Consider the following 24,807-nt stretch of genomic DNA (forward strand, 5'->3'; position numbering starts at 1 on the left):
TCTTGTTGTAAATAGCTCTAAAGAGGGATATCTAATTATAGCCACCAAATTGCCTTCCTGCCTTTAGGCTGACATCTCTAACACCAACTTTCAATTTTATAAACTAAACACATTCCACAAGAATCTATCACAGGTTCTGAGGTAAAAATCACATCTACACAGACCTTTTATTGCCAGAAAAAGAAATACTTACACTTCATAATTAAAAACTGAACAGGACACATAAAAGACAAAAATAAATTGTAATATGTACACACATTAGAAAGGATAAATAGCAAATATATTGTAATACTGCATTAAATGTATGCATATGTGAATTCCAGACCCACCCCCCCAATGTTGTGTACACTAATTCAAAGGATAAATAAGTGCTAATATAGGACAGAGAATTTCTTAGTGTAAACAATGCCACAGGCTTTTTAATAGGCCTTTGGGCCAACTTAGAAAAACCATGTATTGCCTTTCACACTCCATACCACTTAATTTTAATAGTACTCTATTCACATGTACAATTTCAAGATAGTATAAAAAAATTAGGAATCTGAGAAGTATTCTTCACACTCAACAAAAACAGGCTGGAGACACTCCAAGGCTTTTTCTTTCACTTTTAAAGGATCACTAGCTGAAGACATACTGATTCGTCTGGGAGTTCTTCCTCAATGCAGCGCAAGAGTCCTTAAATGTAAAAAGTTACATTAGTAATCACTGCTCAGGCCTATTAATGAAGATTTCTGTGCCTAATTTCAATTCTGACTTTGGATTCACTCTAGCATGATGTCAAAGCTGTCACCACTTCCTGCCATGGATGACAAAGATAATGATCCCTATGGTTTGAATGGCAAGTGACAGCAAGGAGTGTTTCTAAACACAAAGCATTTCATTGCATTCATAGTGTCACATTATTTGTCCTTCAAATCCTGTTTATGTATCTCTGAGGATCCAGAGTATGTCAACATTAAAAACCAAAAAAATATATTACTTGTTCTGTATGAGTGTTCCGTGTGTTTTCCTGAAGCATGCGCACTGGGATTTAAAAAAAGACAGTTGAGTTATCCTAGGACTAATTTCTGGCAACTGTATTTACTGGCACCAAAGAAAATTATAGTTCTTCCTAAAGTACAGATGACATGAGGACTTATGGCTTGCTATCTTTTATCTCTATCTTTTTAAGACAGGCTGCAGCCACTGAAAAAACCTACATGCACAGTTGCTTAGACTCTCTTTCTTTTAAAAAATAATTCTTCCCACTGGCCAAATGCATTGTTGAGCAGTCCCATCCATTCCACTTAGCTCTGTGGACTGACAGACAAAGTCTCTTTTCCCCCAGCTCTCAGCTCTTTTGTCACCCCCTCCCTCTTTGCTACCCTCAGTCCCAACCCCGTGAAGCCCGATGAGATCCTGGCAGCAGGCTCTCCAGCGATTGTCTTCAGCACTTCCTGACTCGTGGAGCTCTGACAAAGAAGTCCACTGGCTTGTCCATGTGGGCTGGCCACAGAACCGTGGTTTGTCTGGACATAGACAAACACTTCCTGTGGGTTCTCCTCCTAGACTAATCATTTGTCCATTGACAAAGACAAGGGCCACTTTCTTCATTAGCCTCAGGGTAAGCTCTAGCACACACTCATACTCAGTCAAGTTCCAGTGCAATTTCAGGTCTTCAGGACGCAATGATTTCCCCAAAGAAAATTGTTACTTGAAATATGGGATGTAGTCAAACAGTTATGGACGATGAAACCTGAAAAGACAAATTAAAATCTTAGAATTGTGTTATTTCAACTGACAATGACACTGATCCTCATCCTGTTCTCACAGCTGTTTCCTTTTGTGGGCCAATTATTCCTGATTTTCCTGATCTGTGTTGGTTTAGAGTCAGACCTGTTATTTCCTGCTGTCCATCTCTCTCTAAATAGAAAACCAAACAGAGATTTGGTGTGGCTCAAGCCCTGGTGTGTCGCTGTCTGTCCGTGCCATTAACCTGCCAATGTGATCCCTGGCAGAGTTTTGCTTGGGTCAGCCAGTGCTTTCAGGTACTGCCTGGGCATGGTTGGGGTTAGCACAGGACAGCAGGCAGGCTGGGAATGGGGGGACATCACCCTGTTTTGAGGTGAGAGGGACAGGTTAACTGCATGGATTCAAGCTGTGCCAAGCTTGCTGGCCTCAGGGCCAGAGAAGAGTCTCCAGTCTGTTTGCCAATACAGATTTAGCTACAATTGCATCCATTACTTGCAGATGCTGTCAGTAAGTATTATTAGAAAAGCTTTGCTAAACCATAAATATTAAAATTCTGGGATTTAAATCCTTGTGTAAAATGAGGCTAACAAAAATTTTGTATTTTCTTTTACCTAAGCAGCAAATTTTATAGCATTTCAGATGCTTTCTTCTTATTAACAGCAGTGAACTGAGGTACATGAAGACCCAAATATACCTCACTTTTTTAGGCTTTTAGGTAGGGCATGCACATCACTCCAGATTGCCTGTATGATGGCTAGAGAAATGGGTTGCTCCAAAAGGTGTCACCAACCCTTTCTATAATAAGTTAGGAACCTACAGCAATTGAAATTCTAAATCATGTTAAATGTAATGAATCCAAGCAAAAGGGTAAGGAGGGCACCAGTATCAGGTTCTCAGTGTATAGACATATATCTCTGTTTAAATGGCTTAAAAAATTTATCTGTACATGAAGTAGTAAAAGGTGCAGCAGCTTGAAAAAGACATAGATAATGATACATCTACACAATAGATTTACCTAAGTTTTTGTTTGACACATTTTCTCTCGATAGTTCCACACATTATCCCTGTAAGTTGATTCAATACAATACAGGGATGCATTTCTCAAATGAAGGAGGTGTGCACAAAGCCTGACATTCACAACTAAGCAGCTGATCTGCTAAATGAGGGTTCAGAGGATTGCTAAAAAGACACAGGGGTTTTGTATTTTGTGGAAAAACAATATACTGGACCATATATAGCATTTTCATTAGAAACACTTAACGAACACCTGCTAATATGCCCCTCCCAAACTTGTATTGACTTCTCTATTTTTAGAAACTAATTTTCTTGGATTTTGCTATGAAATAACAGAAAGAATCAGTCTAAATTACTACGACTAGAAAACCAGTCTATTGACAGTCATTAGAGTAAATGATGAACAATGAAACCCATTGTTCTTTCTTTTCTAAGATTGATATAAATTTTTAACATTTCAAATATATTGTAAGTACTGATTATAATATTAAATCATCTATATTTAATTTGCAATAGTATAAGAAACCATATACTATAAGTTATTTTTGTTTAGTAAGCACCCTCCTTGTTGTCTCAGTCTATCACAGAATAGTCTTTGCTAATCAGGTGCCAATGCAAGTGCCTTTTGGTTTGCATTATCTCAGTGATCTTGAAAATAATTAAAGTATGAGAAATTAATTCTCTGGCTAGAGACTTCTGTCTATGGTTTTCTTAAATCACTTTTGTTGTATCAATCCAATATTACGTAGCAGAAAACATAATTTTTAATGAGATGTCCCAGGGAAAATGGGATCTCTTTTTATTTTCAAAATTGTAATTGACTTAAAACATCTGCATGTTATTCTGCTCTTAATTATCTTTTTCTAGTGTTACTCTTTTGACTTCTGTGCAGTAACTCCACAACATGACCAGTGAAACAAAAGAGCATGGATAAGGAACAGAAAAAACCTGATTTCCCGCAGGTTATAATTCTTTCAGCACCCTATGGAATCATTGCCTGTATTTATCACAGTTTAGCTGTTCCTATTTTTTACTCCATTTTTAAAGGCCCTCCTTGAAGAAAATAATTCACTTTTTTACTGGTTTGTCACTCCACAAGATTCCTGGTTCAGCTTTCAAGAATCCAGTTGTAATCAGCCTCAACTGTTCTCAAAGCTCATGAAAAAATATCCAATTCTTTTTGTGTGAATCATGCCTGTATGAATCTGTACTTAGGATTCAATACTGCAAAGCAACTCAAGAAACACAACAATGTAAGCAGGGGGTTGGTTTCCATACCTGCTATTTTTATTCTCTCCCTTGGGATGCTCTTTTTTAAAAATTAGTATTTTTATACATTCTGAAAAGATATAGTATCTGCTACCTGAAGAGAAAATGACATCAGAAGCCAAATGAAAAAATACATCTCCATGTTTGAAAAATACATTTTCTAGTGTCAGAATGCAACACTACATTAAAACCCTGCATCCTGGTTCACCTTCTGGCTTAGGTTTGCTGTCTGTGAAACTGGTTTGAATTTTTAAAAATTAATTTGTTTTATGTTGTATCTACACAGAAGTGATAAGTTATTATTTTTAAAACTCCATGTTTTGGTGAGAAAGAAATCACTGAAGTTGTGAAATCAAACAGTGAAGTAGCAGATACATGAAACACCCATAATGAATTTTCCTTGTGACGCATTCTTTAATTAGGTGATTCACACTCACTAGCTCAGATCCTGGTTTGGTTGAAACAGTAGGAGGAAACAGAAGGGACTCAGTCTTAGACAACTGGTTTTGTTTGACTTAATTTTCTGCGGAAGCAAAGACATTAATACTATGTTGGCCAACCCTAACATCAAGTTTTGATAGCTGGTGGCAAATTTCAGCCTTTGTAACTTCCAAGAAAAATGAACACATGCCATCTAGATTTCAGAAAGTGTGTCCCTCCCCCTAGGAATAATTCTGCCCAATTTGAAAGCCTGCTAAAATACTGTGGACACTTCAGAGCTCCTTAAAATAACAATGCTTCAGACAACATCTTGGTGATATCCAAAGCAGAGAACAAAACAAATCCACATTAACACATTAGAAGTGGCAACAAGGCAATCTATCGTGTTCCCCAGAAAGTGCTGCCAGGAGCCTTAGTGACCCTTAGAAAGCTCACCAAGACACTGGTGAGCTTTTCTGAAGTTCAAAACATCATCTAATTTTCACTTAGGAAACACATCTACACAAATGTATACTTTAATGAGCAAGGGAGTGCTGCCAGAGGAGGAAACCCCTTTTATTTTGTGTGCTTGAAGATTGCTAACTTCATCTGTAAGAACTGAAGGGTTCTTGCAAGGGTTCTTGCATTTTTTAGATTCCCCAAACAATCTTTTTCTACATAGTGACCAGTCACCTGCACTGCTGTAACAGCTAGAGATGGCATCAGCAATACTGGGAATTCCAACAGAATCAGTGGTGGGATTCAAGGGGACTCACGATAGGAATCCACACAAATCATGACACAATGGCAGAGAACTTGCAGAAAAGCAGAGGCTTGCTGTCATACTCATTTCTCTCACACTTACACAAGAGGAGGGATTCACTCACCTGGTAAATTGCCGACTTTCCTCGTGTACTTCCATTTCTGTGCTTTTGAATTCATTCAGTTCTTTCCGTATTGCTGCCTAATAAACAATAATGATATATGCAACCGTAAGAAATATGAATTTTTAGGAAAATAAAGAGTCTGAAAGAAACGTGGCCCTACTACTGCAGGTGTTTTAGAGTTCCCATTTCAATCTGCAATGGGGGAACAAAGCCCACACTGAGACAGAGCACTTCTACTGTCAAAAATGGGCAAGGGGTTGGAATACCCTGACAATCACTTGCTGAGTAGGCAGACAGGAGGGGATTCTATCTCCAGGCACAGTCCTAAGGAGCTGGTGAGTCACTCTGCCAGCACAGGCACTGTGTGCACAGCAGGGTCCTTGTATGTCCCCTCTGGAGACAGGACTTCAGGAATGCAAGATGTACAGCATTTTTTTTAAGTGGAATTAGTCACTTGGTTTGATTAGTATTATGTAAAGTGCCATGAATCATTTGGACATTTCAGGCTTGGATTTTTAGGTGGCAGATAACAAAGCACAGAAGAAATTCAGTACAGTTTGTAAATGCCATGTTGCTTACATTAAGAGAATGATAAGCAATTTACTTCATCAAGTAATAAATACAGTTTCTGAAATATTCAAATGTGTACTACAAGAGGTTTTGTTTCTATGCCACACACCTTCCTACCTTCACTGTTAAAGGAAATGAGTTTATTCTTACTCATTCTTTTCTTTCACCACTTTAAATAAAGACAGTATAATTTCATTAATCCCTAAAGAAATGTCATCTAGTGTGCATGCCTTTCAGTGCAGAACAGACAAGAAGCATGATAAAATTATAGCATCAGCAGGCTGCAGTCTTTTAAATGATAAACTTTGCTTTAAGCAGGGGTGGTCGTGTTTAGCCACAACAGCATGCTTACAAGAGGCTGCTGTAGAAACAGTGATTTCTGAGCACCAAATCAGCAACAAAGACAGCAGAGCTCCAGCTCTGTAATACAGCTGTAATACAGCTGTAGGACAAGGGAGTGCTCCTACTGGAATTAGAAGAATGATTTCTTTGGGAAAAAAAAAAAAAAGACAAGGGAGTTTCCACACAACCCCAAACCTGCTTTTCTGCTAAGGCCAACAAAGTTGGGGCTGACAGGATCAGCCTTGGGCACCTGTAATTACAAAATGAATTGAGACTAAAAACTGCTACCCTGAAGTAGGTAGGAAACTCCATTGTTTTCTTCTAGTGCAGTTTACCTTGGACCTCTGTCAAAGCGGAGGTGCTGGGTCCTCTAACCTCCCACAGACTTTGGGAGGACTAGACAGTGCTCAGCATCTCCCATAACCAACATCTACAAACACTTCTGACTATATTTTTAACTACTTCACCTTGACCTGATACACCTGTCAGATGAGCTGTCATTTTTAAAATATTAATATTAAAATACAAGCTGAAATACAATCAGTAGCTTCACTACCTTTAGCCAAAATAGAGTGGGTTCTTGCACACACCACTTTTCATGTTAAGCACATCTCATGGGAGTTCCATAAAGTCTATAGGTCTTGGTTCAGACCCAGTGCTTTAAGAGCCAGCACTTTGGGCTACTTGAATCTTACAGCTCTCCTTTCATTAAGTAGTATAGGAGGGAAATGGAAGAGTACCTTATGGTAATCTTTGACTAATATTTTTTAAAAATGAGAATCACAGGATCATTTGTCTCATCTTTTGTAATCAGGCAGCAGAGCTTTATTAACTGTAGGATGTTAGGGGCAAACTTCCCAAGAAGCTGTGCTGCATGCACGTGGTCAGTTCCTGCACTGGTGGTTATGGCCAATAACCTTGAGGATGGAGCAGCTTCTACCTTTTTTTCACTCTGATGAGTGGTAAAAGCAACTCCTGGTAGCAGTGACGAAGACTTCTGCCTGCAAACTCCTGCCTGAATTCCCACAGATCAGGGCCACCTTTGGTAAACTTTTATCTGTCTTAGCAAGGATTTAAAAATTAGAAAAAAAAATTTAGAAACTGTGGCCCAAACTGTCATAATGGAGGTGGAAAATAGGCTCATAATAGGCACCTGAGTGCGTTTTCTTAGCTGCAGGCAGTAGATGCACAGTAGCACCATGACAATCTTGCTGTCACCAGCAGATGTCATTTGTGATGAATCAAGAGAATGTAAAAGAGAGGAAAGCTCCCCAAAAGTGACAGATGAAAGCATTTTCTTATAGTCTACATTTGTGCCTTGCCTTGTCTGCAGGAGTTAACCTGGCCCAAGGCTTGTCAGCACGACGGTCGTAATCCGGAGATTCCGTGACCTCCACGTACTCGTTAAATCGAAGGATTCTTCTCGCTTGAAGTTCAGCCACTGTAGGCCTCAGACTGAGCTGTAAGCGGGAGGCAGAAAATAGTATGCTTAATAAGATGAAATAAAATAAAAGAGGAGGGTATGATGTAACCTCAAGAGGACTTTAATGGTATTTCTAAATAGGGTCACTTTCAGGTGTCTAAAAAAAGGCACCATCCTGGGAGTGCTGCGCAGGAATGGGGAGGCAGCCTAACCTGATTTCTTCAATTATAAAAATAGTCTTTGTCGAGCAGGTCACAGAGAATCATGACAGTTATCCCTGGAATGTTAATTGTGACTTTGCAACTGGCACTACCCCACTAGGCCATCTGCATTAATGGTTATACCGTGTTAAAACTGTAATACCAAAAATACATGACATTTGGAAGTATCTGCCTAAAAAAAAACTGGTTTGGACCATATTTGGGGTCATTATAATGCCAAATTGTTTCAGTCACCTCAAACAATATTCACTTTAATTAACTAAGGATGATCATATTAAGGAAACTGTATTTTTGCAGAGACAGGCAGACCAGGGATACTCATGAAAACTCCTCCCATCCTCTCCCAGAACTGTATCTGTAACTGCTCCATTTCCAGGGACAATGAGCATGATCCCACCCACAGAAGCTAAGACCGCTGATGTGGTTAGAAAAGCACTGAAAGGGTATCTTAGAGGTCACATTGTTTTGCTGCCTTCTCCACTGCTCTAGGGAAGAGTGGATCTACACGTGTGGCTGCTCTTGATCATCTATGACAGGGGTGGTCATGCTACAGAGGAAAACTGTCACTTGTGTCCCCTGCTTAGAAACAGCGATATGGCCAGACTGAGTATGCTTCTCCAGGTGTGGGGAACTGGACAGGATGGGGTCTCCTTGGCTTGTACTGCTTTTTAAGCAGATTTCTAATCTGGGAAAATGACTGAAGGACATTTGCAGCAATGTCTATACACTGATTTTTAGATTCTTATGAAACATAATTCTATGTACAAAAATACACAATACAAAAAAGCACATCATCACCTTTCTACTGAGTCTACGTTTTATTTCTCTTTTGGCTTCCTGTTCCTCTTCTTCATTCTTCTCTGTTTTTAGAAGAGATAAAAAGGAGTGAATATTTAAGTATTATAACTGCACATACTGTATTTCTCTTGGTTGAAAGCTTCAGAACTCCCAAGTCCTGGCTCATGTTTCCTCATATTTCTGGAAGATGCCGCATGTGTTGTCTGCTTTTTGGCTTTTGTCTGCTCTCATTCTTTTCCCTATCCGCATTTCCCCTGATTCTGTAGACATCTCAAGTCAACTGTGGGTCACGAGCACAGCAAAGAGAAGGTGCCTGTCATTTCCTTTCTTGTACCAGCAAGCAAGTACCCTGAAAGAGTTGCTTGATGTTTCAATTACTTATTTTAGCATTACAATCACTGTTGCTTTTACTTCCAACATTGATTTTAGAGTAAGAGGCTAATTTATAAATGCCAAGTGAAAATTTTACTCTGAGTATTTGAATTACCCAAGTTTCTTCTGCTGCTACAGGACATGAAACAATGACATTTGTTTCATGGTCATTTGCCAGCAAATCAGTTATTATATAATTTTTTTTCTGGTTTTATAACGGAAGGATATGATCCAACACTCAAGCCCTCTTGGTTAAGGGCCACTGGCTGGACCAAGTGAACCAGTACAGCAGAAAATTATGTCCATTTTTAGAATTTATATGGGCATATGAATGAAACAATTTCCTTTTAACAAATTTCTATTCTCACCAAACTTGATTTCTTGACTGCCAGTGAAAAGCACACTTAGAAAGACACGTTCATGTGGGCTCAGCATATTTTTAATTGATGTATGGTTTGAAGGACAGTATTTGCCCTTTCAGTCCAATTCTGATGGTTATATACAAAGTTTTGTGGCTGAAATATCCCACATGGAGAAATACATAAAATTCTGATCCTGTTTTATTCATGGCTGGGGATTACAGACTCTGCATTACAGTTCAAGGCTAACTATAAATTTAAAGAAATTAATTTGTTCTGGATACAGCCAACTTGTATAGATGAAAAGGGAGTTTTAAATCCTGGTATAGTTGTATTTGCTCTGTTTCCTGTGGCCAGCCTGCTGTGTTAGTAGAGGTGACCTGGCCTGAGGAGAATTTCTGTGTAATGACTTTCACACTGGAGAAAATGCTACGACAGGACACCTCATGGTACTGACAGATATCTTTTGCTTCTCAAATGCTTTTATATAAGAAGAATATCAGGGAAAGGAGGAGAGGACAAATTATAAAAATAAAAAAGTAAGAAGGGAAAAAGTGGGAAAAAGGCAGTGCTTGCCCAAGGTCTTCTCTGTGAGAAGACTCCAACACCAACATCAGGTTTCCAAGAGCAAGGTGCAATCGCACAGGCTTGCTGGCAGGATTAGGTTGGATTTCAGGTTGCTGGTGGTGTTACTGAGATACTGAAATATGGATCTAATTTATGGTTTATTAATTGCTTTTCTCTTAAATTGAAAAGAAATTGATAGCCTGTTTCTATAGAGGAACTGTAAATGGACTCAAACTGAAGAATAACTGTAACTGTTATAGATTAATCTACATTTTAATTTTTTAAATTAATGTATCTATCAATAAATAAGTTGGGTATATTTAAGGACTTATAACTTTAAAGGAAAACTAATCTCATAATATCCTCACCGAAAAAAGTCAAAAGGTCTTTAGCTGTTTTGGGACAGATAAATCATCTGTAGGCTTTTGTTTAAACATCCTGTCTTTGCAATGAATAGACACAGTAGCTGAGGTAATTAAACACAAACTATTACTTTGGGGTTCCATTCACTTGGGAATCATGTGACATAAAAAATTTTGTCCCCTCATGAATGGAATTGCTTAAGTCCTACCTCAGACAATCTCCAGTAGCAGACATAGAAGGAAAAAAGACAACTGAATGTACACATCACTGTACTGCCCTTTCCTTACTTTAGCTTGTGAAGTATGTTGTGCATTATTTATATCTTGGCCTTTCTTTGCTATCTAAACCACAGTGTCTTCTAAGAAGCAGCAATAAGATGCTTCATGTAAGAAACAGGGGCTCATGCTGCTTAATGTATATCTTAATGAAGAACTACCAACAGCATGGCACCTTAAATAGTGTTTCACTGTATTTTGGGGGAGGATAAAATGCCTTAAAAATCTTTCTCTAGACATTTAGGAAGGTGGAAGGCTAACTGCCTCTCCCAAGCTGTGAAGCCAGATCCCTGTGGGGAGCAGATGACTGCACAGTGGGATGGCTAGACAAGGGAAAAACCCCACAAAAAGAGCAAGTATCTTAGTGACCGGGCAGAGGGTCTAGGTACCCCTTGGAGCAGGCCATCTTCTGGAGGATATTTCCAACAGGAGGAACCAGGAGCTTCTTTATATCCTGGGAAAAGCAGGAGAGGATCAAACCCATGGGGAACAGACAGTCTTCTGCATGAAAGGTCAGGGACAGGATTTTGTACATTCAAGTTGGTTTACTTCTAGGAATAAAACTCAAGAGCTAAAGGAAATGGACTGAAATTTTGTGGCTGCTAGTAATATACTGAATCTGCTGTTTGGCCCGTGGGCCCCTTTAGGTATAAGTCTGGCACTGACTTGTACCTAAAGCACCAATTTCCCACCTCCAGCCTGCTGGGCAGAGTCTTGCTTTAAGCCTGGTGCTACAGAAATGCTGCCTGGATACAAATTCCTACAAACAGTAAAAACTACAGTGTGCTTTTGGTCTTTTAAGGTAAAAGTTTTGAAAGTTGCTGTAGGGAGCTAAGAAGATGTGTGCTGCTAAAAATAATGGGTCTGGTGCTCCTGGTTCCTGTAGGTGTTGTGGAAAATTCCAGCCAGAGAGCCAAGATTTGGCTGCAGGTATGAAGTGACTCACTTGGCCAAACAGGAACACATTAATGCACAGGAAAACACTTATCACTGCTTTCCACCTTAAAAGCAGATCTAATCTGTATGATGTGGAGAGAGAAAACATAAACACAGCGTTCTCAGCTGCAAGTCCCCTCCTCAGATGTCCTGCTGCTGCCCTACTGGCAAAGAACCAGCCCAGCGAGTGCCCTTTGCTTGCAGAAGTCTCTGATTAGATCCCAGCAAAACTACGGCTTCCCTCCTTCCCTGCCTGCAATTCCTAGGAGGTCAAACTGGGATTTGACTCCTAATTGAAACAATTTTATTTAGCATCAGTTATTGTGGCCGTCAAGTTAAATAATCCACCAGTCAAAGCCAAACAAGCAGCTTCCTTGTCATCTATACATTATTGCTCCTGCAACTTTTACCACATTACATCTGGTCACCTTCTGTTCTGTCGGACATTTGTTTAGTAGCACAAGGGGAGAAGAAAAGAGACAAATTTTCCTGCCTGAGGACTGCTCAATTCTTGACCAAAAAATACCCCTGGAGCATAAAACCAAACTTTCCATTGTGTCCCTATGGGATTAGCTATGTTTAGAGTTCTCTGTGGGCTTGCTAAGAAAAGAGAAAGAAAAGACAAACAAAGCACTTGCTCCTTGCAGTGCTCTGAAATGCACAGAGTGGTTTCTCTTTCCTGGTTTTACAAGCAAAGATAACCATTAATATTCTTTAACAAGCATTGAAAGCTAAACCCCATTTTCTACAAAGCCATTTCTGGCAGGCATGCAGGTGCACTGTACAAGAAATTCACCGTCCCTTACAAATACAGGAAAAAAATACAGTTATCTTAATCTGAAATTCTTGGAAGACTAAAAAGTTTTTTTGCCATAATGCTATACTATAAATACTGTTGGTTCAAAGCCAATGTGCAAGAAGCCTGCCTTTATAAAAAACACAGGGCTTTATGTATTCCTTCAAGTGGACTCTTAAGTTGTCGTAACTTTGTTTTAGTGTGGGAAGTCTCAGAAGTCTGGATAGTTTTATCCAAACAGTTTTTAAACAAATCCGCCTGCAATGTCTTGCCATCGTACTTGGAAACAGGATTTTCAGTAACTGGTTTATCTGGAAATACTATCAAAACAAAGCTTCTTGCAAAACAAACTTGCTCACTAACTGGAAATACAAAAAAAGAAAAAAAGTAGGGATTTTTTTCTGAACCTCTTAGAAGATTTGGGCTGAACTTTATCCTGAAGTAAACATTTGGACCTTTACCACTTAATGTAACCTCGAAGTCTGATAAATATTACTCAAAACAATACATCCCCTTAGCTGCAGTTTACATACACACAATAATATAACTCTGCCCATCCACAGCTTAAAAAATATGAGGAAGGAAACTTTATGAAAGAAATCCCAACTTACTCACAAAAGCTCACTACACCAACAAAGGCATTTAAGATGTGTAAACATTTTCAAATGATCCACAGGAAGGAATGGCAATAATTTTGATGTAAAGTATAAGTGCCTTACAGCTTAGAGAAAACTTGCATCCTGAATGGACTCTGAGTCAGACTCTCATCAGAAACCCTGTCTTGCTTTTGGTTTGCTTTGGTTTTAATAGATCACTTTCAACTTGAAATATTCTATATCTCAGTCATGAGCAAAAAGCAGTTCCTCCACGTGCTCACAAAGGTCTCTGTGACTTTTTTTGTGATTTACAATTCTGCTTCCAAGCCTTTATTTTTCACTCTCCCTGGCCTCTTTAAGACACCCCCCAGCAGCAGCAGGGGAGGATGGCAGGAGGCATGGAGTGCAAAGCCTGGTGCGCTGCCAAAAGCTTAAAGTAAACAAGATGAAACAGGAGAAGAAATCTATTAACTGCTTTCCAGTCTTGAGCTACTTACTGCAAAAGCAGTGAATGGAATAAACACTGGCAAAAGGGGCTATTGAATACATCACAGGTTCGCTGCTGGGTTGGTCACCTTGAGATAAGCGAGAAAGGGCAATAAGGGAGCCCAGCTGGTGCTCCCAGCTCAGTGGCCATATCCTGGCCCACCAAAGATGTTTTGGATTTACCTTTCTCACATAGTCCAGCACGAGAAGTTTGTCATATATTAAAAAAAGTTCTTATTTCCAATTTTATCTTTATTTATCTATGAAATTTATAGGTTTGGAAATTAGAGTTTTAGAAAGTCTATTCACATTATGTGCCGGAGAGGAGGCCCCTGATCCCTCTCCTGTGCAAGCACGAACTGCAGCTTCCCGTTTTAGTAAGACATAGCACTATTTGGCATTTGAGAGCTCAAACAATAGTAGTAAGATTTTATTAGCATTTTATTATCAGGATGGTTTGCCTGAAAGCCAAAAATTGCCCTCTCCCTGATTTGCTAGCCTGAGCAAGTGACAGAGTCATCAGTCCATGGCTGCTGTCAAGTAAACATCCCATTTTCTTTTCTTCCCTTCCCATTAGCATGCTACACATCAGGGCTGACACCAGGGTTGCACAGATGAGCTCCAACTTTACTGAACAATTGCTGGAAATTACAGCATCATACCAACTCTTTGATCAGGTGTGAGAAGTTCTCATGCCTTAAGAGGTGTTTTGTTTGCTATTTGTGTGATTTTTGATTTATTATTATAAAGTGTCTTTTCTTCATTTATTTCTTCTACTTAACCATCAAGTACTAATCACCTCTGCAAGATGAACACAGGACTAGGTGGAACTGGGCACGGCACCTATTGCACTGTGTGTTTAGGTAACATCTTTATTATGGAAAGATTCATAAAGGAAGACAAAACAATGCTTGTTCTGAAGAGTTTGCCAGCCAAAGAACAGGAGCAACAAAAGTAAATGGCAGAATAGGTATAAAGGGTAAACATCTAATGTACTTCCTCCACCCCTGACTGTTTGAATTACAGACTTTTTTCAGCAGGGATATGAGGAAGGATTTAATCAATGGGAAGATAGTGAGAATCTCATGCAGGTTTCAGTACAGAAGACATTTATGTCAGAAGTGGATATGAAGGTCAGCATGCTGAAGTAGTTGGCATATACCTATTGACTTTCTGCTGAACACTTTGCCTTTCCTCTTCCTACTCCTCCTTCCAACCTCTGCCCTTCCATCCCACCTGCACTTCCAACTGATATTCCTTTCTTCTCCTCCTCATAAAAATCAGGTGCAAGGTTAACTGGCCTAGAACTATTTCTAAAGGGTATTTAAGTCATTCCTGGTCTTTGGGGCCAGCTTCAAGAAGTGAGATTGTGACAAGTAAAATTTGGCATACTCAATAATTGGAATTTTCAAAGCTACAATTACAGGTTAGTGTATAAATCAAGAGTTGACACATTATTTTCTAGAACATGATTTCTCTCTAGTTATGATTCTAATACTGGAGCAACATTGATGGGCTTCCATATGAATCCAACAGATGCTCCCTTTCTAAGCAAATACTATATGAAACCCGAATGAAATACTTACGCTTCAGGATATTTCTTTGCTCCAGCTCTTCAGTTGTGGGCCTCTGGCTAAGTCTCCTGTGAGAAAAAAGTAAGTGGCTGATTTAAAGCCAGATCTAAATGACACGAGGATTTGTAATACAGCTTAAAAAATGTAATTTCTGGAAGTAATTTCCAGGCAGTTACAATAACTGCTCATGTAACCAGAGTGGCCATTTGTTTTAAAAGATGTAGTGTTGCCATTTGAACACACGAATAATTGATACTTGAATAATATTACAGAATTTGTACCAGCAAATTTAAAATCCTCACAGGTATAGTTTCATTAATAAATCCATGTATCTTCTTTGTTAGCAAGTACCATCATTATAATCAGATGTGCAATTGTTAGATTATTATCAGATATTCTGAATTAATTTTGATATTTTTGATCTTTTATAATCTGACTAAATTTTTTTAAAAAACCAAAACCAACAAAACCCATAAGCTGATCATTCCTCATTAATGTGTATGTACAATACAAATGGGAGCTTTACCTGAAACCTAATTTTATTTAGTTACCTAAATATAACAACTGCCATTACAAAAACCCCAAACTGAGATATTAATTTTCTGATTTGCAATGGGGGGAACATGGTTGATGTTGCCTCTGCATTTACTAAACAAGTCCACTTGTTCACTTGAGGAAAAGAGCAAGAAAAATTTCAGCAGTAAAACTTGTTTTGCAGGTGTGTTCAAGATAGGCGTCTCTCTGTTCATCAGCACTCACACACTTCACTACAGACTGTCTTTAGCCTCATGACACTCATCCAATTCAAATCACCCTTGGACTTACGGATTTGTCCCAGAGGACTGGCAGGTTTACCACAGGTGACCAGTCCCAGCTGTAGGAAGTCCCAGGTGGGGACCTGACTCAACCTGACTGAGCTGTGGGAACAGATTTTCCACCAGACCTCGATGATGCCAGGTGCTGACCACCAGGCCAGGAATTTTTAAGAAACTGGCATCACGCTTGGATGTGATTTTGGGTATGAGCACAGCCCTGATGTACACAGATCTTGTCTCCTGCCACCAAAGCAGAGCTGTGTGCATTGCCTTTCAGCTCTCCAGCAGAACCCACAAAGCAGCTTCTGCAGTTCCAGCCCCAAGGGAGGACTGACAAGCAGGATGTGATCACCAGAGCTGGGATTTGTTCAGGAAAGTGATGCTAACAACAACACCTCTTTATTAGCAGAATAAAAATGACCCTTGGGCTCTACATCTAGTAGATGTATCACTCTTACAGTTCAGTAATGAAATAGCTGCCTTGGCCAGACACCCAGTTCACAGAGCAACTCCTCTCATCTTCTGGGTGTTGATGCAGGAGCAGTACCAACTGGATTACCCCATATCTGGGACTCTCCAAAAACACAGGACATTCTCCAAATCTGGACAACATTCCTGAGCCAAACAGAAACAAGTACAGGTCTAGCAAAATACAGGCATGCTGTAGTCTATTCTCAGAGACCAAAAAAGCCAAAATAAATGTGAATATTAAAAAAAACCAAAAACAAACACCTGTAAAAGGCAAGTGAATTTTTTATGCAAGATTCTCAAGTCCAGAAGGAGAAAGTAACATACATCCCATAGCAGTTTAACAGCTTGAGAAAGATGAGCCTCATTGCTGGGTACAGTAAAACACTAAACATTCACTGGCTCAACTTCTTTTGCTGGAATCAGCATATGATAATGAAGGACTTGGAGAGCCAGAGGAAGAGAAGAAGGGTCAGAAGGCACAACATGCACAGGTATGCTCTGTCTGAGATGGGTATACAAGTGGAAGTTCTGCTAACAAATCTGAGAAAGAACCAGAACCAAGGCATTGATTGTTGTAGACTCATTCTTACCCTCTTCCTCTTCTTTCCTTTTTTAACCAAAGTACCCAAAACCCCAAAAGCTCTCAGATTTTGTTTCTTGTAGGACAAAAAAAAAAATCTATTATTGACAGTTTAAAGTTTTGTGAGAAATAAAACCACCATTTTCCAGACAGTTGTACCACAAAGATCCTGCAGTGCACATTGGACTGCATTTAAAACATGAACCCAGTGTTCTCAATTCTCTTCCTCCACCTCCACCCAGTGAAACCACATTGACCCTGAGACTGATACCTCACAAGCTTTGTTCCAATCTGATGTCTGATTTCCTGCCTCTCCTCTTCGGATGTACGCTGCAAGATGTTTTTGTCTTCCAGCTCTTTCTTAGATGGTCTGTTGCCAAGTTTGATAGCAAGAGTATCCCTACGACGAATTTTACTTGCCAAAGAGCCTGAGGAAAGGTGGAGTAGGGTAGATTTAGTTCATTCATGCTCAGGTTACAGAGACAAACTCCAGTAAGAACTTTTAAATACCTCCCCAAAGCAACCTTGTTCCCACATGCAGGAGAGGAATTTTAATTAACATCAAAAGAAAAATTTTAGCTCAGTTCATGACAACAAAAAGCTAAAAGGTTTGGAGGGAAAAGCTACGAGCCAAATTGATACAAAAATCACTTGTCATTTGTGAAGTGATAGGATAAAAATGAACAAATCTACACTAAAATGTCTTTGAAGTCTAATACGTTACAGGTTGGCTTATTTATCTACTTAGTATATTTAGCAACTGCTGCTCTTTTTCTTCAGCCTTAAATGGCTTAGTCTCATTCTATCATAATTTCCCTCATTTTTTCAACTTTTTTTTCAACCAATTACCACTTAGTTCTTTTATAGTGCTTTCCATCTCTAAGTTATTTGTAAACTAAACCAAAAAATACAGCTCAAAAAAGTGCTCAGAGTGCCTGTAAAGTAACCTAGGCAGGAACCCCCAGACACTGAAGCAATCTGTTCTCCATAAAACTGACACTGTAGGGACAAGGGCTTTGCAGCTTGGCCAGCATTAGCTTCAGCCAGCTGTGGAAGGAAGGGCATTCTTCACAGCCTTTATAGTATTTCCTTTGTGTCTTGACATTCTGACCGAGCTGGGCTACATATGCCTTAGCCTGGCAGATTTTCACTGTGTAAGGCAGTTTGGTAAGGCACAGGTTCCCAGCTCACTTTTCATAAGACATTGTGTTGCTGTGTGAACACGTGCACTTGTGGTTTCTATCACTCTGGGCTGCATTGAAACCCAACAAAGAACTGCAGAAGACTTCAGCCTCTTGAGCTACCTAGCACTTCACCTTCTCCTGCACTAGTGGCTAAGAAAAAAAAACAACCAAAAAACATGTTCATTTTGCCTCATACCACTTTGGTACACTGGACCTTGGCATTCAAACCTTCTTTGTTGAGCACAGTGAAGCACCTCCTCCAAAAAAGCTGTGAGCAAGGCTCTCAAACCATGGTTTGATGGTGATTTCATACTGACATAAAGCACCCTGGAGGAGGTAGAGGGAGGGCTGCCCTCCTTCATGCTCCTGACAGCCTGCTGCTGTCTTCTTTGCCCAAGCAAAGGTGAAGCCTTTGGGTGAGCTGGATCAGGGAACCACGAATTCTATTGAAAATCAGCTCCACAATAGCTGCTCCTACAAAAATAAACATGAACTCTAGCCTAAGGAAAGAACAGCTGGGAGCAGGGATTAGGCAGAATGGGGGCAGGACAACTCCTTCAGCACAGCAGGGCTTCTGCCCAGTTAAGGTGATGATAGAGTCATGTCCCCAGATAAAATTTCAAAGCTGTAAGACTTAGATGTAATCTACTGTGATCTGCTCTGTCTCCTAAGGTTGCTCCAGTGCTTAAAACACCCTGATCAAAGAGGAACAAGTGACTTTCAGACAGTGAAGCTGCTGACTGATGGGCCTCCTCTGTCATCCACCACATCTGTAACTCCCACAAGCAACTCATGACGTGGGCAAGCCAAATGAATGGCTTGAGATGCCCTAAGGTCTCCACCTTGTCCCACCCTCCTGTCCTTCTGAACCTGTTCCTCCCACCTCCACTCTCCTCCATGCAATGACTGATCTGCTCTCACCCATGCACAGGCCCCAGCAGGTTTCTGATCATGATTGCCTGGGACAAGCAGGACACTCATTTCTCAGTAGTGACAAAATACTAAATCATTCTAAATAAAAGCATTCCCTGCAGCCATTCCTCTCTCTGCCTCACACTAGCATGGGTCAGGCATGTTCACAAAATGCAATCTGCGAATGGCAGCCTGCAGCTTCCTGGGCAGGATGCTTACTTTCAGTACTTGCATTCTCGTCATCATCATCATCATCGTCATCATCTGTGTACAGGATCGGCCCGTCCGAGTCCGAGTCACTGCCATGGCTCTCTCTGCTGCTTTCACTCTCAGGAGGGGCAGCAGCGTCAGAAGCCTCCTCCACTAGCTCAGAGAATGCTTCATCTGGAGTCTCCCCTTCCTGGTCTTCTTTGGTAGCCAAGCTGTTCATTCATGAGCAGAGAGGGTGACACATAAATGCAAGCAGAACAAAACACCAATGAGAAGCAACTGAATAAGCAAGGATGAAAATAAAAGTTCTGTTAATCAAACTAATTCCTTTCTAAAAAACATACATATAGAAGACATGTTTAACATATGCAGCTACGTATGTGTGTTAGGAAAAAGGATGCAAACAATCCCGAATGATTGAGTGTTTAAAGATTTTTAACATATGCAGCTATGTATATGTTTCTACGTATGTGTGTTAGGAAAAAGGATGCAAACAATCCCGAATGATTGAGTGTTTAAAGATTGCATTAAGGCAAATCTTAATTGGTTTTTATTTCTTGTGGGCTGGGACCGAGAGAGCAAACAGGTCATAAAGCTGGGGGTGAGAGGAGCAAGTTGGAGAGCAGATGGGACTGCAAAGTTTCCTGTTCGGGAAGCCTAACCCTACTTATTGTAAATACAGTTTCACTGCAGTTGAGCTCAAAATGTTCAAGCTCATCACTGATGAACATGGAGATCAACAGCAGACTGCCCTTTGCCTTGGGAAAATCTTTATGTAAAGGAAGGGTAGAGCAGGGGGAGATGCAGCACTACAATGCAGGGCTGGCAACAGCAAGAATTTAAAGAAAGGTCTCTAGGCTACCTGCATCTAGACTAAACCCTCTTGTATTTATATAAAATATGCTGATTTTTTGTGGCACGGAAAAGACAAATTAATAAGCCAGTTTCATTATTCTGCCAAATATTTTCCTTAAAAATGTAATTATGACTTTTGTCTTGACCAGTTTTTACAATACCCGAGATTTAGACAAGTTATTAGGCAGTAAAAAACCAAACACCTACTAACTGAAGCCTGAAAAAACCCTCATTTTCAAATGTTCAAGTAAATTCAGCTATTGAATCGAGAACTTTAGCAGTGAGATATTTAATGACATCTACAGAAAAAAAGACATCTACAGAAAAGAACCCCCTTATAATTTGGCATAACTTCTTTTTTGCCTTGATGAGAGATAAATAAAAGTGTCATCAGCTTTGAGCTGAACTGCTGACCCCAGTGCCAGCCACACAATGAAGACACAGGTCATGAGGAACGACCTTCTGGGGAAACATGAGGTACTGCAGGTGAAAGGCTCAAAGGTACCGGGAAGGAACAAACTGTGCTGGGCTGCCACACAAACTGTTCCCAGTCAGCAGAAGAAGCAGAAGAGATCCCCACGTGCCTACGGTGCACACAAATGTGCACGACTTCCTTGGCTGTGGTCCCACCGTTCCCCCAGGACAGCCGCACTGTCTCACCTTTCCGCGTCTTCTCCTCCGGCATCCGGAGCGCTGCCTAGGGCTGCACTGCTCAGACTCTGCTCTGTGCCACGCTCAGTTGGGACAAGAGGCTTTGTGTCTGACCCAGGGCTGCGTGGCCCTGCCACACAGCTGTCTGACACATCCTGGGCATCTGAGGAGCCAGCAGGCTGACTAGCTGCAGCAGGAAAAGGAGGTGGAAGTGGAGGTGGAGGAGGGGCAGCGGTGGGAGGAGGGGGCACAACAAGCTTGCTCGACTGGTCTGCGTTCTCCGTTTCAAAAACTACTATGGAAGTTTGCTCAGGCTTGGGTTTTTCTGCCTTCGCTTCCAAACTGTCGGCTGTCGCACCTGAGGGGGAAGAAGCAGCCCCGTCTGGTGCTGTTCGTGGGGCTGACTGTTTCCCAGGTTTTTTCTTGCCCCTTGGAGTCCCTGATGTGCCAGATTTGCTGGAAGTCTCCTTAGAGGCTTTGGGATGAGATGACGTGGACGAAGGAGATGGTGATGAAGAAGACTTGGAGACTGGTAGTTTTTTTGCATGAGAGGAACCAGCTGAAACAGAAAGAAAATAAAAGGCATTTTACAGTCTTGCAATGATTTTTGCGCTATATTTTCTGCATGAGTTGATTTGTGCTGGTCTTCAAAATAAAAATACACTTGATACTTCTACAATACTTCATGTAAATACTTGAGATAATGAAATGTTGCCGTTCCAATTTCACCTTTGTGCGGGAGACGCTGAAATGATGAATACTTGCCCAAGAACAGCAGAGAGGACCAGCCTTACAAATGGGTAGGAGTTTGTTTTGAGCATTCTGAATTGGCCCGTTACACCTGGCCTGGACATCATCTAGGAAGTCCACTACTTATTCTAAAAATAGGTGTAGTGACTTAGCTAAAAAAACTAAAAAAGCTCCCTGGCAGAGAAAACTGCCTGATCTTTCCTACTACATGAATTTTTGGTCTGATCACTGTGAAAACCCTGTGATTTTCCATATACTTTTCAATGAACATCTGAGGACTGTTACTGAGTATCAGCGAATTACCTTTCACAATGTTATTGCAATTGGTGTTCTCCTACCTAAGGACAACAGCAGAGGGGCAGCAAAACAAGCTGTGCTTTTAAGTCCAGCTGGGTCTGTCCACAAAAGAGAGGCAGGAACCACTGCTGTCACTCTGCACAAATGACCTTCAGAAGGGAGGAGGCTCTGAAGGCTCCTGTATCTACTGGAGGCTTTCATCTTACCAGCGACCAACTCGGGCAGTCTTGAAAATGTAGTGAAACAAGGTTTTGACAGGAGCTGTACAAGGTGACTGTTTAATCCTGTGACACTCAGCATTTTGAAGCATATATGTATAATGAATTTCACCAGAGATTTCAGCTAGCCCGCATTTCCATGTGCATTCCAGCCACATTTCCAATTGCTGTGTCAATGTCATGCTGTGTCATCACCTGAGATGGGAGCTTCAAACTTCTGACTTCCATTTAAAAAGCAATAAAAATGACAATCATCTAATGGTTCAGTCCTTTTCATCAAAATGCATCTGACTCAAATACTTCTGATGTAATTCTAAAAATTCATTAACTTCCAGAGAACAAATGAAAGATTATAAAGTTATATAGCAGCCTTCTGGCTAAGCTTACTGAGTAAAACAGAAAGCTGTAATTGAAATCTGCTGAAAGGCCTACTTTACTTGTAAGCATTCAAATAAAAAACAAGCCCCCAGCAGATTGGGAGAGAATCAAAATGCAGATACTGGCCATAATAAGTTCACGATATAAAATCCGTTTTCACAGTGAGACTGTTCTCAAAGGAGACGGAAACTAATTCCAAAGACACTTTACTGTTCTCTTCTGCAGCTGTTATGGTTTAAAAATATTTAGAGAGCTGTGAAGCTTTCAGTATATCTGAAAAAAATTACAGAAACTTTAGGCAAATCCCTGTTCCTCTTTGTGCTGCCAGGTGACTGTAAAGGGCACTGTCCTGAATCAACTGATACTGCACTCACCTTCCCTCATCAGGCACAAATCACTCAGTTTACATGCAAAACAAAATGAAGCAGAAAAATGGCATCAGCAGAAGTTCATAATTACAATAGAAATAGATGGTGGTTCCAAACTGCATATTATTTAACAGAAATATTAATGAGTAGGTGGATGGTAGAAAGAAAAGGCTCTGATTCTGATCCCCTTCAGGTACAGGCTGGTACAGGCTGGAGGTCAACAGAACCAGTTACATGCTTGCACTTAAGAATTGCAGCATAGTACAAATATATCACCACACAACTGTGGCTGGGAAAATGTCAAAACATGTTTCCATTGTAAAAATCCTTACATTGTTCTCAGAACCTGCAATTAGACACAGAAAATTAAAAGATTTCTCCCACAGAAAACCCCCTATGTGTCCACATGGGTCAAAAGTGCTATTGCTGTTGTTGTTTTTGACTGGGCTGGCTGACAATTTTCTGTCATGCTTCTTTTTCAGTAAAAGATTTGAATTCTGATTAAATGAAAAATTTAATGGCTGTTGTTTGCCTTTTGGCACACATCCATGCCTACATTTAAGTCCCATTCTCCCAGTTCCACTGTTTCAGTATGGAAACCTGCTGTGCTGCCCTCAGGAGAGCCATGGCTCAATTGTTACTCATATTCCTCTCCTCCTTCATGAGATTTGATCGCTGGCTGCATCATGTGTTCACTTTCATGGGGATCTGACAAACCTCTTGTACTAACACTCTTTCAAACCAGCTCCACTGATTAAGTACTGCCCCACTTTGAATGAACACAGTATGTTTTTAATGTTGGAAGAAATTACCAGTAGAATAAGGGATATTCGTGGATATATTTCACATCTGTATGGTCTGCAAGCACTGGCTGACATTTCAGCAAGGCTAATGGAAGGCAAATCTGGAACCTGAATGTATTTTAGTCTAAAAAGTCAGATACCTGACAGCTTGTTACCAATCACTGGTATAAACAGTTCTTTATTTATTTATTTAGTGATGGATTGCTTTATTTCTGAAAGGTCTGTTCTTACAAGGCTGCTTCACCTAGGAAGAGCTGCATGTGACATACAAGCAGCAAATTCTGGATTTTCAAAATGTTTATTCTTGTAGTTGTCTGATGTAGTAGGGACAGTTAATACCAAGTTAATGAATATTTTATGGCAAAGTTACTATTGTAATTCTAGAAGTCTTGCAATGTTTTCAAACAGTCCTCTTCTGTATGCTTCAAATACAAAATGTGCCAAAATGTACAAGCTGTGAAGAGAAATACTTGCAGGGAAAACTGGAGGGACTGGAGGGCTTTGAAAGACAGACAGAGACTGAAAACACAGGGCTTGTATAAATTTGCCAAAACATATATGGAGCCCATTCATCAAAATACTGCTTGTATTCAAATGATATATGTATGTTTTAATTTTGATCATTGTCATTGATCATTTAAATTTGATTGATCACTGCAACCATTCAAACTCACGATCAGTACCTTAAGAGCATCCACCTATAACCTTTAATCTTGCATCACTGCTGAATTTTGATGTAATAGTGTGGTGATAAATACATGTGCTATGTGCTTGATGATTGATATTTTCCATTTCTAGTATGTACTTAGAATCACAGCACCTGAGGGAAGCCTGGTCATTTCTAATGGCTGTCATTTTTTTTGGTCAGCTAAACCAACTGCTATTCAACAGCCTTTTAAGATGCCTTCATGGTTTTATTCTTAATTTCTTTGTGATCTTGTCATATTCTCGAATTAACTGGAATAGCTGATACTTCCAGTGGAAAGTTACAGCAATACCAAATTAGTTTTACTTAGGGGTAAGTTGTGCTTGGTTCACCTTCTATCCTGCTTATTCTTGAGCTGATTCTCTGGATCATTTTTTTGCTGATTCTCTGGATCATTTTCACTTGAACTAGGAATTCAATGCCGTCTCTGATGTGCTCGGTGCTGTATCTAGGTTCACTCAACAGCGAGGGGGTCTGTGTGTTTGCCTGGGGCGTTTGTGGCCAGCAGAACCATTGCCCAGCTGGAAGCTCTCTACAAACATCCATGGCATGCTCCTCAGTAACACTGCTATGTCCGAAGGCACGAGTCACGGTAAGACCACGGCAAGCA

The 24,807-nt window shown here is 40.3% G+C and overlaps 1 protein-coding gene across 6 annotated transcripts in view; it reads right to left on the reverse strand.

Annotated features, from left to right (window-relative positions):
* Positions 1-1,163: 1,163 nt before the first annotated feature.
* PHACTR2 (phosphatase and actin regulator 2) overlaps positions 1,164-24,807 on the reverse strand; it is a 70,383-nt gene continuing 46,739 nt past the window's right edge. For 5 of the 6 annotated variants that reach the window (XM_041424046.1, XM_041424045.1, XM_041424041.1 and 2 more), the window contains 8 exons: positions 20,687-21,236; positions 19,181-19,383; positions 17,137-17,293; positions 15,012-15,067; positions 8,676-8,737; positions 7,556-7,693; positions 5,322-5,398; positions 1,164-1,735 (listed from right to left, as the gene is read on the reverse strand). In XM_041424046.1, coding sequence (XP_041279980.1) covers positions 1,720-1,735; positions 5,322-5,398; positions 7,556-7,693; positions 8,676-8,737; positions 15,012-15,067; positions 17,137-17,293; positions 19,181-19,383; positions 20,687-21,236 — 1,259 coding nt within the window. In that variant the 3' untranslated portion in view covers positions 1,164-1,719. Of the gene's footprint in view, positions 1,736-5,321; positions 5,399-7,555; positions 7,694-8,675; positions 8,738-15,011; positions 15,068-17,136; positions 17,294-19,180; positions 19,384-20,686; positions 21,237-24,807 lie in introns of those variants that run through there. The other variant, XR_005954061.1, reaches the window with a different exon arrangement.

Source organism: Onychostruthus taczanowskii, unplaced genomic scaffold, assembly GCF_017590055.1.
Source record: "Onychostruthus taczanowskii isolate IOZ18803 unplaced genomic scaffold, ASM1759005v1 scaffold8, whole genome shotgun sequence".
NCBI lineage: Eukaryota > Metazoa > Chordata > Aves > Passeriformes > Passeridae > Onychostruthus > Onychostruthus taczanowskii.